This window comes from Microcebus murinus, chromosome 12, assembly GCF_040939455.1.
Source record: "Microcebus murinus isolate Inina chromosome 12, M.murinus_Inina_mat1.0, whole genome shotgun sequence".
Lineage (NCBI taxonomy): Eukaryota > Metazoa > Chordata > Mammalia > Primates > Cheirogaleidae > Microcebus > Microcebus murinus.
In genome coordinates this window covers 57,610,727-57,624,982 of record NC_134115.1, presented here as the reverse complement: position 1 = coordinate 57,624,982, position 14,256 = coordinate 57,610,727, and the positions used below count along the sequence as shown (strand labels likewise).

At 37.6% G+C, this 14,256-nt stretch overlaps 1 protein-coding gene across 2 annotated transcripts in view; it reads right to left on the bottom strand.

The window, feature by feature from the left end:
• The window catches only part of UBAP1 (ubiquitin associated protein 1), a 62,028-nt gene that overhangs the window by 17,733 nt on the left and 30,039 nt on the right, over positions 1 to 14,256 (bottom strand). Inside the window, exon 3 of one of the 2 annotated variants that reach the window (XM_012770139.2) lies at positions 3,458 to 3,582. The exons of the other annotated variant lie outside the window; for it this stretch is intronic. Within the exon in view, the coding sequence (XP_012625593.1) occupies positions 3,458 to 3,582 (125 nt within the window). The remainder of the gene's footprint in view (positions 1 to 3,457; positions 3,583 to 14,256) is intronic. 2 annotated transcript variants of the gene reach the window in all.

Below are 14,256 nucleotides of genomic sequence, written 5' to 3'. Positions count from 1 at the left end.
TGTGAACTATATCTCAATAGAACTGTTATTACAAAAAAGTTACTAGCCAGGTGTGGTGGCTCACGCCTGTAATCCTAGCACTCTGGGAGGCCGAGGCAGGCAGATCCTTTGAGCTCAGGAGTTTGAGACCAGCCTGAGCAAGAGTGAGACCCAGTCTCTACTAAAAAAACAGAAAGAAATTAGCTGGACAACTAAAAAATATATATATATATATATATATATATATATATATATGTATGTATATATAAAATTAGCCGGGCATGGTGGCACATGCCGGTAGTCCCAGCTACTCAGGAGGCTGAGACAGGAGGATCACTTGAGCCCAGGAGCTGGAGGTTGCTGTGAGCTAGCCACAGCACTCTAGCGCGGGCAACAGAGTGACACTGTCTCAAAAAAATTAAAAAATTAAATAAAGTTACTGAAGTTCTCTCATTACAAATAGACTCTGAAAGATAAAACAAAGAATACTCTATAGAGTAATATGGTGACGCCTTAATGAATCCCACAGAAACAAAACTTCTTTTCCTGATCTTAAGTCACACAAAGAAGGGTCATAGTTAATACCATACTTTCCTGTTTTTCCAGAAGACTCCTCTAAAAAAGTAAGCATCCTTAAGGACAGTGATTAAGGCATTTATCTCTATCCTTAGTACCCAGCAGAGCACCTCTCAAAAGCAGGCACTCAGTGAATGTGTACTGCATAAAGAACACAGGGCTATTTGCTGCTTTCAAGAAGCAATTCAGTACATTTATATATAATTGCGCTTTAAAGATTAGAGGATTAAGAAAGAAGACCTTGAGGACATTGCATTTAAGCAAAATCTAGAAGAATAAATGGATTTTAACAGACAGCTTTCAGTATGGTGAGAAAGAGAAGAATATTGGGAATAACAGTTCATGAGAAAAATCAGGATACGGGCAGGTAATGTACAAGGTATGCCCAACAGACTGCTAGCAACCTGGTTTGGAGGGAACATGAAGGAGATGATGAGCTAAGGTGCTCTGCCATAACCTTTTGTCTACACTTGACTCAATAAAGATTAGTGAATAACTAAACACCTTTGAACAGTTTGAACAGGGATATGACAATTTAAAACTTAAAGAGTATTATTCCAGAAACAATGTGAAGAAGGAAAATGCTGCAAGCAGAGGGGCCAATTAATGAAGCTACTGCAAGTGAAAACCGAGGCAGGGCTGAACTGCAGTATGAGACAAAACAAAACAAAAACATTACCTAACTTGATTGAGAAGAAAATGAGGACATTTAACAGAGAAATGGAAAAGAGGTGAATAAGCACATTAGATGGTCAGTGGGGATTTGTTTTGTGCACGGCACAGAGCCTCAGAAATATACACTCTACTAACAGATTACACAAAATCTGTGTGTAAAACATAAAAATGTGTGCGCGCGCGTGTGTATGTATGTAACAATGTGAGCCAGGCAGTAACAGGAGCTATAAGAAATACAAATAAAAGATATAAAAATATATTCATGCATCAGTTAATGATGGGGATACATTGTGAGAAATGTGTTGTTGGGCAATCTTGTCATTGTGTACACATCATAGAGCATATTTACACAAACCTAGATGGTCTAGCCTGCTACATAGCTAGGCTATACGGTACAGCCTCTTGCTCTGAGGCCACAAACCTGTATAGCATGTTACTATACTTAGTATTGTAGGTGACTATAACACAATGGTAAGTTATTTGCGTATATAAATATATCTAAACAGAAAAGATACAGTAAAAATATGTTATGAAAGATAAAAAATGGTACACCTGTCTAGGACACTTACCACAAATGGAGCTTTCAGGACCGGAAGTTGCTCTGGGTGAATTAGTAGGTGAGGGTAAGTAAATATGAAAGCCTAGAACGTTACTGCACACTACTGTTGGCTTTATAAACATTGTATACTTAGGCTACACTAAACTTATAAAAAATAATTTTTTTCTTCCATAATAAATTAACCTTAACTTACTGTAATTTTTTTATTTTATAATTTTTTTTTATTTTTTTTTTAAGACAGAGTCTTGCTTTGTTGCCCAGGCTAGAGTGAGTGCCGTGGCGTCTGCTTAGCTCACAGCAACCTCAAACTCCTGGGCTCAAGCGATCCTCCTGCCTCAGCCTCCCAAGTAGCTGGGACTACAGGCATGCGCCACCATGCTCAGCTAATTTTTTGTGTATATATATTAGTTGGCCAATTAATTTCTATTTATAGTAGAGACGGGGTCTTGCTCTTGCTCAGGCTGGTTTCGAACTCCTGACCTCGAGCAATCCACCCGCCTTGGCCTCCCACAGTGCTGATTACAGGCGTGAGCCACCGCACCCGGCCTATTTTATAAACTTTTAAAGTTGTTTAACTTTTTGACTCTCTTGTAATAACATTTAGCTTAAAACACAAACACATTGTATAGCTATATAAAAATATTTTTCTTTATATCTTTATAAGCTTTTTCTACTTTTAAAATGTTTAATTTTTTTACTTTATAAACTTTTTTGTTAAAAACTAAGACATAAACAAACACATAAGCCTCGGCCTGCACAGGGTCAGGATCATCAGTATCACTGTACTTCACCTCCACATCATAGCCCACTGGAAGGTCTTCAGGGTAATAACACACATGGATTTGACCAGACGTGGTGGCTCACGCCTGTAATCCTAGCACTCTGGGAGGCAGAGGCGGGAGGATCACTCAAGATCAGGAGTTCGTGACCAGCCTGAGCAAGAGTGAGACCCTGTCTCTACTAAAAATAGAAACAAATTAATTGGCCAACTAAAAATATATAGAAAAATTTAGCTGGGCATGGTGACACATGCCTGTAGTCCTAGGTACTAGGGTGGCTGAGGCAGAAGGATCACTTGAGCCCAGGAGTTTGAGGTTGCTGTGAGCTAGGCTGATGCCATGGATGGCACTCTAGGCCGGGAAACAGAGTGAGACTCTGTCTCAAAAAAAAAAAAAAAAAAACACACACACATGGATCTGTCATCTCCTATTTTACAATGCCTCCTTCTGGAATACCTCCTGAAGGACACACCTGAGGCTGTTTTATAATTTTTTTATACCTAAAATAATGATAAAAAAGTGTAGCATAGTAATACATAAACCAGTAACATAGTTGTGTATTATCATTATCAAGTATTATGTACTATATATAATTGTATGTACTATACTTCTTTTATACATCTGGCAGCGCGGGTCTGTTTACACCAGCACCCCCACAAACACAAGTGATGTGTTGCACAACAGTATTATGATGGTTACTACACCACTAAGGTGATAGGAATTTTTTAGCTCCATTAGAATCTTACAAGACCACTGGTATATATGGTCTGTCACTGACCGAAATGTCATTATGCGGCTCATGACTAGTTTTTTCTATTCCACTATACATCAAATTCTTACTCTTTAAGTTTTTAAATGCACTAAACTTTAACTAAAAATTACCACTTACCTGTACTTCTCTGACAACCTGCAAACAATCAGGCAAGGAGAAGCCAATAGGTAGACCAACTTTAGCTGGTGTTTTGAATTTGTCTCCTATCTTAAATGGGACATCATCAAGGTAACTGAAAGTCCCTATAATCAAAAATAAAGTAGAAAATATCAGCAAAGAACTTTATTATTTGTTTTGCCATAATCTTATGTCTAGTGGATATACATTAATTTCTGTTATCCTAAGACTAAAAGTTACAAAGAGTTCCTTCTCTGACTGCTTACCTTCTCCTGACCCTAGAACTCTGAGAAAGAAATGCTACTAAATCTACTTGATCTTATTAGGATTTATTTTCAATTGTACTTAGTGTGAAAGCCATAGTACTCACAGTGGCCTAAAAGGCCCTCCCATAGCCCACCACCTCTTTACCCTCATCTCCTGGCAGTCGCCTTCTGGCTCACTGCACTAAATCCTGGCAACCTCCGTTCTCAACAATGACAAGCTCAAGCCACCTCAAAAATTCTGCACTGGCTGTTCTCTCTGACTGGAATGTTCTTCCCTCAGAAATTCATATGACTCACTCCTTCAAGTCTTCGCTCAAATGTTATCTTCTCAGTGAGGCTTACCCTGATCATCCAATTTAAAATTACTACCTCATTCTTCACTGCAGTACTCCCATTATCACCATCTATCTTTTCCCCATAGCACCCATTGCCTTCTAACATATTATATAATTGCTTTTAATTAAATTTATTTTCTGTCTTGCCCAATGGAATGTAAGCTCCTTGCAGCAAGTATTTAAGTTTATCTAATTCAATGATGTATTCTCAAAGCCCACAGCATGGCCTGGCACAAAAGGCAGTTAATAACTACCACAGAATTGACTGTAAGACTCCCTACAAAAGACTCTCCTTGATTAGGGTTTCTCTACTTTAGAAAGAATTATTTTTAATTATTACAATAGAAAGAATTACTCTCGATTAAAAAAAAAACTGCATTTTTTAGAATAATGTGGAAATATTTAAGCAGCATAGCACTTACATATAAAAGAGAAAAATAGGGCCGGGTGTGGTGGCTCATGCCTATTATCCCAGCACTCTGGGAGGCTGGGGTGGGAGGATCGCTTGAGCTCAGGAGTTCAATACCAGCCAGAGCTAGAGTGAAACTCCATCTCTACTAAAAATAGAAAAATTAGCTGGGCATCTTGACATATGCCTACAGTCCCAGCTACTTGGGAGGCTGAGGCAGGAGAACTGCATGAGCCCAGCAGTTTAAGTTTGCAGTGAGCTATGACGATGCCACTGCACTTGACCCAGGGTAAGAGTAAGACTTTGTCTCCAAAAAAAAAGAAAAGAAAAAAGAAAAAAAAATTAATTAAAAAAAAATAGAAAAAAGATGTAAAAAAGAAATTAAATTTTTTTTTAATTTTTAAAAAAGAAAAAACCAGACACAATCATGGAAATCTGAATAGGATAATCAGAACACAAGCCACACACAACTGAACTGCTTTAATCCCCCCAAAGGTTCTTTGCCTATCATAAATGAACAATCCAGAAAGACCAGGACAAGATCATTACCTTAGAGAATAAGCTAAAAGAATGCCTCTTGTATATGACTCACTAGCTATACACTCCAAACCAGGCCATTCTGGACCACTTCTGGGGGACTAACTTACTGGCAAGAACCATCATGGACAATGAAACCTACTTGATAAAATATATTTTGCTTTTTCAATATTAGAAGCTAGTAAAATAAGGCTTACTTCTTCCTCAGACTCATACTAGTGAGTATTTTCTTAGGTGTTCATGGACACAAAGTAAGACAATTACAACCCTTCCATGAAGATAATTTCTGTCCTTATAAGAACTGTGTAGATCTCAAGACTTATCAAGGTCAGAATATATTTGTAATCTTGTCATCATTTCCATTTCCTAAGGTAGGTATTCTTCTGATATACCTGAAACTCTTCATCAGGAAGAAGGCTCCTACTCTCACCCTTAGAAGAAGGGATCTCTCTTCCCCAACTAACTTCTAGCTAGAATTAAAACATCTGAACTATCATCTCTCACTCAGCTAACAAATTAAATTCACAACTGTGTTCAATTTAATAATTTAACACTCTAGGAAATAACTATAATTATTAACACTCTAGGAAATGTTCCAGGTGTGGTCATACTTTCATATGTGTGTGGTCATACTTGCCATTTTCATAGCTGGCAATGCCTACCCTTATTACTTGAGTAATTATTTGTAGTCCTTTAAGAATAAACTCAAGAACTCCCTTCTCAATCCCAGAAAACCTATTCATACCACCACCTCGGGACTTACCACTCTGTATCACTCACTAATTGTTTGTTTCCTTAACCTCCCCCTAGAGATCTTGAGCAAGAATTTCGGCATCCCTTAACAGGGGAGAAATGTATCATATCAATATCCCCCATACTCAACATAATGTCTAACTAATGAGATTTGTTCAATGAATGAAGAACAAAGAAGAAATGGTTTTATATTTATTTTGTATTCAACTCTATCCCCCATCCCAACTTATATTTAATGTTTTTTAAATTCAAAATGATTTACCAAAAATGACGTTAGTGAAAAACATATTTTTAACAGAGTATTCATACAAAATACAAGCACATGTCTAAGATCTGAACGAAGTCACAAAAAAATGTACTGGGTGCTCCCCCTACCACCAATAAAAAGTGCCAGGTGCCATCACAGCATGCCAACAAAACTTAAGTGTTGGTTACAATTAAACTCTCTGGCACTTATAAAATGCTTTATATTAAAAAGATTAAGGCCAGGCACGGTGGCTCATGCCTGTAATCCTAGCACTCTGGGAGGCCGAGGTGGGAGGACTGCTTGAGCTCAGGAGTTCCAGACCAGCCTGAGCAAGAGTAAGATCCCATCTGTACTATAAATAGAAAGAAATTAGCCAAACAACTAAAAAATAGAAAAAATTAGCCGAGCATGGTGGCACATGCCTATAGTCCCAGCTACTCGGGAGGCTGAGGTAGGAGGATCACTTGAGCCCAGAAGTTTGAGGTTGCTGTGAGTTAGGCTGATGTCATGGCACTCTAACCCAGGCAACAGAGTGACACTTTGTCTCAAAAAACAAACAAACAAAAAGATTAAAAGTAAGGCTATTTTTAATTTTAAGAATTATCTGTTTTCTATAAAAATAGGTACTCAATTGTTATTGAAAGATTCTAACTTTGGCTAGTACCTTAACTGGAAACCAAGCTGGAATTCAGATTGTCTAACCATCACTGGAAAGATTTATAGTCAAGTTAATGAACACAAAATTAAGTCTTTTGTTTAACACTAATAAGCATATGTAATACACAAATATGATAAAAACCTATCCACAATATTATTCTTTTTATTTTAGCATATTATGGGAGTACAAGTGTTAAGGTTACATATATTGCCCATGTCCCCCTCCCCCCTCGAGTAAGAGCTTCAAGCGTGTCCATCCCCCAAGTGTTGCACATCTTACTCGTTGTGGTTGTATATACCCGTCCCTTCTCCCCACTCCCACCCTCCCGACACCCGATAAATGTTACTCCTATGTGTCCACTTAGGTGTTGATCCGTTAATACCAATTTGCTGGTGAGTACATGTGGTGCTTGTTTTTCCATTTTTGAGATACCTCACTTAGTAGAATGGTTCCAGTTGTATCTATGAATATACAAGAGGTGCTAAATCACCATTGTTTCTTAAAGCTGAGTAGTATTCCATGGTATACATATACCACATTTTATTAATCCACTCATGAATTGATGGGCACTTGGATTGTTTCCACAGCTTTGCAATTGCTATCCACAATATTAAATGTTCTTAAATAAGCAGTTCTATTGTAGGTTGGGGGTGGGGAGTTGAGAGAGGGGAAACTACAAAAAAAGTACTGTGCTAAAGATATCTGAGCCAGGAGCTGGCTGCAGTGGCCCACGCCTGTAGTCCCAGCTACTGGGCAGGCTGAGGCAGGAGGTTGGCTTGAGGCCAGTATTTTGAAGCTAATCTGGACAATACCGCAGGACCTTTTCTGTATAAAAAATTAAATAATTAGCCAGGCACAGTGGTTACAAGCTTGTAGTCCCAGCTACTGAGGAGGCTGAAGTGGGAGGATTGCTTAAGTCCAAGAGTTCAAAGTTACAGTGAGCTATGATTGTGCCACTTGTACTCCAGCCTGAGTGACAGAGCAAGACCCTGTCTTAATTAATTAATCAAATTGTGGTTAACAAGGAATGAGCAAACAGTTGTGTGATTACTGGAGGAAGGGGAAAAAGGGCAAAAAGGCATTGAAAGAGACAGGAACAGAAAAAAGCAACCTTTTAAATAATGAATAGAGACCACCATAAGTACTATTTATAAATGGTATATGATGATTACAAAAGATATTTCTTCCAAATATAACCAACTATGATCTTATGAACTATCCATTTTCATCCAACATGTCAGAATATCCATTTAAAGACCAAGTGCAATGGCTCACACCTGTAATCCTAGCCTTTCGGGAGGCTAAGCAGGGAGGATTGCTTGAGCCCAGGAGTTCAACACCAGCCTGGGCAACAGTGAGACCCTGTCTCTACTAAAAATAAAAACAATTGTCGAGTCATGATGGTATATGCATGTAGTCCCAGCTACTCAGGAGGCTGAGGCAGGAGGATTGCTTGAGCCCAAGAGTTGGAGGCTACAATGAGCTATGATAACACCACTGCATTCTAGCCGAGGCAACAGAGCAAGACCCTGTCTCAAAAAAACCCCAAGAATATATAAAGATAGCAATTTCTCTTGTTTCTCAATAGATTTTATTTTTTATATTCAATAAAAACTTAACCACAATGGCCCAGAGAATTAAGTACTATAGCTAACAATTTTTTGGCTCATCCCAAATACCATTTAGTTTCAGTCATTATTATTGAAAATCTTCCCAAAATGTCTGAGCCTTATTTTCCTAAGTTCACTGTAGAAAAAGAAGGTGCATCTCTGATTACTGTGGTTGTGGCAGTTCCTTCAAGTCAGGTTCTATACATCACTTTGGTGGAACAGACTGGGCTGAATGTGTAATGACTCAGGTTAAATTCTAGGAAGACTTCATTGTGTTTTGTTTCTTTCTAAATTGCTGATATGACACTGTGACCTGTTTGTTTCTTAAAAAAAAGGTACAATTCCAGGTGGGGGGAGAAATTCCCAATAAAGTTATCAATTGGATTATGCTTAAATTCAGGTTTTACTGTGAAGAAATTCAAATTGAGGTTTTTGAAAAATAAGAATAGGACAGATCAAACTTAAGTGAAAAATTACAATTTCATGATTAGTTAGCACTATCTTAAAGCCAAAAGCCAGGTAACACTTGCAAAACTATAAATATACACAATTATAAATATATAAATATTTGTTGTAAGATGTGAAGTCACAAGAAAATGTAATTCACACTCTAACTACAAAGCAAGCTAGATAACCTACATATTCAGCTTATGAATAGGCAATGTCTGGCGTTCAATTAAAAATTACAAGACACACAAAGAAGCAAGAAAATGTGACCCATCATTAAGAGAGGAATCAGTCATCAGACCCAAACTCAGGTAGAGCCAAGATATTGCAATTATCAGACAGGTAGCTTTAAATAACAATAATAGATATATTAAACAATCTATTAGAAAAAATGAACAGATGGGAAATTTCAGCAGAGAGATGGAAATATAAAGAGACAAATGGAAATGCTAGAAGTGAAAAATGCATCATTAGAAAACAGAAATTTTGATGGCTCATAAGCCAGGCTATGCTAATCAAAAGACAAAATTCAGCAGTGGAAATACTCAGAAAAATTGAAGTTAGGTCAGGTCAAAAGAAATTAACCGGGCCGGGCGCGGTGGCTCACGCCTGTAATCCTAGCTCTCTGGGAGGCCGAGGCGGGCGGATTGCTCAAAGTCAGGAGTTCAAAACCAGCCTGAGCAAGAGCGAGACCCCAGCCGGGCATGGTGGCGCATGCCTGTAGTCCCAGCTACTCGGGAGGCTGAGGCAGAAGGATCTCTCGAGCCCAGGAGTTTGGGGTTGCTGTGAGCGAGGCTGACGCCACGGCACTCACTCTAGCCTGGACAACAAAGTGAGACTCTGTCTCAAAAAAAAAAAAAAAAAAAAAAAAAAAAAAGAAATTAACCAAATTGAAACATAAAGAGAAAAAGTTGGGAAAAAATGGAACAGCATTAAGAGATATCTGCTTAATGTATATGCGATTGGAGTTTCAAAAGAAGAGGGAGGGGGAGGGGACAGGTATATACATATACATAATGAGTGTGATGTGCACCATCTGGGGGATGGTCAAGCTGGAAACTCAGATTTGTGGGGGGAGGGGGGAAAGGGCATTTATTGAAACCTTAAAATATGTACCCCCATAATATGCCAAAATAAAACAAAAAAAGATATCATTCCAATTAATTTAATCAAAACAAAAAAAAAAAAGAAGAAGAAGAGAGGAAAATGGGGCAGAAGATATATGAGAAAAGATAATGGCTGAGAATTTGCCAAAAGTTATAAAAGACATCAATCCACAAATCCAGCAAGTTTAGCGAAGTCCACGCACGATAAATATATAGATAATTACACCAAGGAAACATTCAAAGTAAAAGATAAAGAGAAAATCTTGAAAGCAGCAGGGGTTGGGGAGCAGGTCACATTACATACAGAAAATAATGATTAGAATTACATGAAACAATAAAGCAATTACAGATCAACTTTTTAAAATAATCTAAAATAAAATGCCTTTTTAAAAAGCATTTCAATCTCAGTAGAAATTATCCAAGGGAAAAATGAACCTCTCTGCAAATTAGCTAACTGGACATAAGTGGGACAGCTTGTCCATTAAAAGGAAGGAGTTTTGAGGAGATGATGGCTAAAGGATATAAAATTTTAATTATGCAAGATAATTATGTTCTGGGGAATCTACTATACAGCACAGTGTCTATAACTAACAATACTACATTGTATACTTAAAACTGCTAAGAAGGTAGATTTTATGGTAAGTATTCTCAGCCCCCCCCCCAAAAAAAACCAAAAACCCACACAAATAAAAATAATAAAAGAAGCAGGAGGAAACTTTGGGAGGTAATGGAAAAGCTTATGTTTTAATGGTAGTAATAGTTTCATGAGTATATATGTATCCTCAAACTCATCAAGATGTGTATGTTAGGCCAGGCGCGGTGGCTCACGCCTGTAATACTAGCACTATGGGAGGCCAAGGTGGGCGGATTGCTCGAGGTCAGGAGTTCGAAACCAGCCTGAGCAAGACCCCGTCTCTACTATAACTAGAAAGAAATTAATTGGCCAACTAATATATATAGAAAAAATTAGCTGGGCATGGTGGCGCATGCCTGTAGTCCCAGCTACTCGGGAGGCTGAGGCAGAAGGATTGCTTGAGCCCAGGAGTTTGAGGTTGCTGTGAGCTAGGCTGATGCCATGGCACTCACTCTAGCCTGGGCAACAAAGCAAGACTCTGTCTCAAAAAAAAAAAAAAAAAAAAAAAAAAAAAAAAAAAAGATGTGTATGTTAAATACATACAGGTTTTTATATGTCAATCATACCCCCAATAACTTCAATGAAATGGTTTAAAAAGAGACGGAGCTTAATTTTATTAAGTCTTATTACAGAGGCTTACTTTTTCCTAAATTAGAATCTTCAAAGGCATTTTTCCAGATAAGTATAAAAAGAGTTAATTTGTTTGTCAAAACATTTTTTTAAATCCCCTAAAAGTCACTTTTGAACAATAATTTTTTTCCTAAATGAAACAAGTGAAGAATCACTTAAGAATTAAAGAGGATTGACATTTTAAAAGACCAGACTCTGAAAAAGTCTTGATCTAAACTGAGCCAAGGGTTTGCAGTTTACATAATATATAGATAATATTTCTGGAAGTCTTCAAGAAATAACTGTTTGTATCCCTTATTATGTTATTTAGGGATATGTGGCTATTAATAACAGTGGAAGAAGTTCAACTTTAGTTGAAAAAAATGAATTTGTAAGTAAATCAAATGCTAGTCATAAGATAGCATGTCATAAGACCTAGTCATCCCCAAATATTTAAATAGAAAAAAAATAGCATTTTAATATCCAGTAATGAGAGAAAGCAGTTATCTCCTTGTCTACACATAGAAAAAGTGACCTAGAAAAATTATACCCACAGCCATTAACCCTTCAATGGACCAGGAAGATAATACCTAACTTTGAGGAAGCCAATCCAGAGGCTCATAAACTAAGTTAGGCTATGCCATCAGATTCTCTTGACCAAAAGATACAAAAACTCTAGCTCTATGATACTAGCCACTTACACTGAAAGGTCGAGTAGCAGGCAGCACCATAACTAGGGTAGCCATTTTTGGCTCTGTGTCCTCTACACTAGTAGGCCAAGAAAGCAACTCTATAAACAGAAGAATAAAAATGGAACACAGAGCCGGGCGCGGTGGCTCACGCCTGTAATCCTAGCTCTTGGGAGGCCGAGGCGGGCGGATTGCTCAAGGTCAGGAGTTCAAAACCAGCCTGAGCAAGAGCGAGACCCCGTCTCTACTATAAAATAGAAAGAAATTAATTGGCCAACTGATATATATAGAAAAAATTAGCCGGGCATGGTGGCACATGCCTGTAGTCCCAGCTACTCGGGAGGCTGAGGCAGAAGGATCACTCAAGCCCAGGAGTTTGAGGTTGCTGTGAGCTAGGCTGACGCCACGGCACTCACTCTAGCCTGGGCAACAAAGCGAGACTCTGTCTCAAAAAAAAAAAAAAAAAAAAAAAAAAAAAAAAAAAAATGGAACACAGTCACAGTGAAAAGCAGTGAGGAAAAGCTAAGTAGCTTCATGAGAAATGGAAGGAATAGTAGCCTAGTTTCCTGGCTTTCAAATTTTAGCCTTGTAAGACCAGACTAAACTTGATTATTTTTGTACTCACATGCCTATGAGATCTCCTATTAAATATTCTCCATTTAGTCCTTTTAATTTCTATTTCTTAAACTATATGATAGCTAAAAATAGGATTTTTTTACTCTAAAAATTGAACTAAAGCCTCCAAAAGTCAACCAGGAACTCAATAAAGCCCTGTTAATGGAATAGAAGCCTAAGAGAGAAAGAGAAAAATCTAAACTTCCTTAGGTGGAAAATTTCATTTAAACAATAACATTTTGGGCCAGGCGCAGTGGCTCACACCTGTAAATCCTAGCACTCTGGGAGGCCGAGGCGGGTGGATAATTTGAGCTCAGGAGCTCGAGACCAGCTTGAACAAGAGTGAGACCCCGTCATTACTAAAAATAAAAGGAAATTAGCCAGACAACTAAAAATACATAGAAAAAACTAGCCAGGTATGGTGGCGCATGCCTGTAGTCCCAGCTACTTGGGAGGCTGAGGCAGCAGGATTGCTTGAGCACAGGAATCTGAGGTTGCTGTGAGCTAGGCTGACGCCACAGCACTCTAGCTTGGGCAACAGAGTGAGACTCTGTCTCAAAAAAAGAAAACAAAAAATAAATAAATAAACAAAGAATAACATTTTGATTAGGAATTTAAGAAGACAGGGGAAGCTCTAACAAAAAAAAAGTCTTTATTGATCAGACACCTTCAGAATTATAATCTTCTCTGGACTATTTAGCTGAAACAAATAACCTGGGGTCCAACTTATTTACACTCTGATCAAAAAGGAGTTTCCAAAGATTTAAGATAATAAGCTTATCTTTTAAAATAAGATTATAAGTTTAAAATGTTCATTTTTACTATTTTCTCTCCCTACACCTTTCCTCTGCCCTTGGCTGTGTCCTTTCTTTTCCCCTAAAGAGGTGATCCACAGGCAACTTCAGATCTACCTTCCTAATATCATCTAAGTGCTTTGAAAGAGCCCTGGAATAATCCTTAAATAATAAGATACAGCTTATCTACAAGATCTGATGCAAGACCTCTTACAGAATGCCTCCACAGTTTGAATGACTTAGCTCCAAAAGGATGTAACAAAATGCAGGTTATATATGTAATAATATGCACAATGGCAATTCAAAATTTAAAAGCTGTTGTATAAAATATTCAAGTTCAAACTATAGTGACAGGCACACCTTGCTGACTCAGCTGAGTGATACTATCAAGCAACCATTTGTGCCTAAGAAGAGCATACCAACACATGTTGTCAGGCAGTCTAGTAAATCACTCTTACAATGATATGATAGGACATCAGCTTTAAAATCTCAATTTTAAAATAATTGTGTTGGGGGGAGGGGGGTCATGGGCAATATACATAACCTTAACACTTGTACCCCCAAAATATGCTAAAATAAAAAAATAAAATAAAATAATTGTGTTGTATAGCTATTTCTGGTGTTTAATTCTATCTTCTACTGTATGAAAAAGGAGTCTAACTTTAATTTCTTAGGTACCTCTATTCTCTCCAAATGCAGATAATAAAGTATATTTCATTTTGGAAGGTTGTATCTTAGGAGAAGATAATAGAGAAACTACTAGTTTCAAATGCAAAATTGTAATTATTATTATTGATACCTCGGCAATATACTGATTGATTTATAATTACTACTTTTATGGGGCAGGGGGGTGGAGGGAACTAAAACAAAACATTATAAAGCATTAACTGAAGGGTTAAAATTTGTCATACACATAGATGGAAAAGAGCTACAATCAAGGAACATGAAAGGTGGTAACTACTTCAAAATAATGCTGAAGAGCAACCAAAATAGGAAGGCTCCTTATCCATCTATAGCAGTTTCCAGTATAAAACAGAGACGATCAATTTGAAGAAATACTTCAAGATTAAAGTTATACAAAGACATTTAG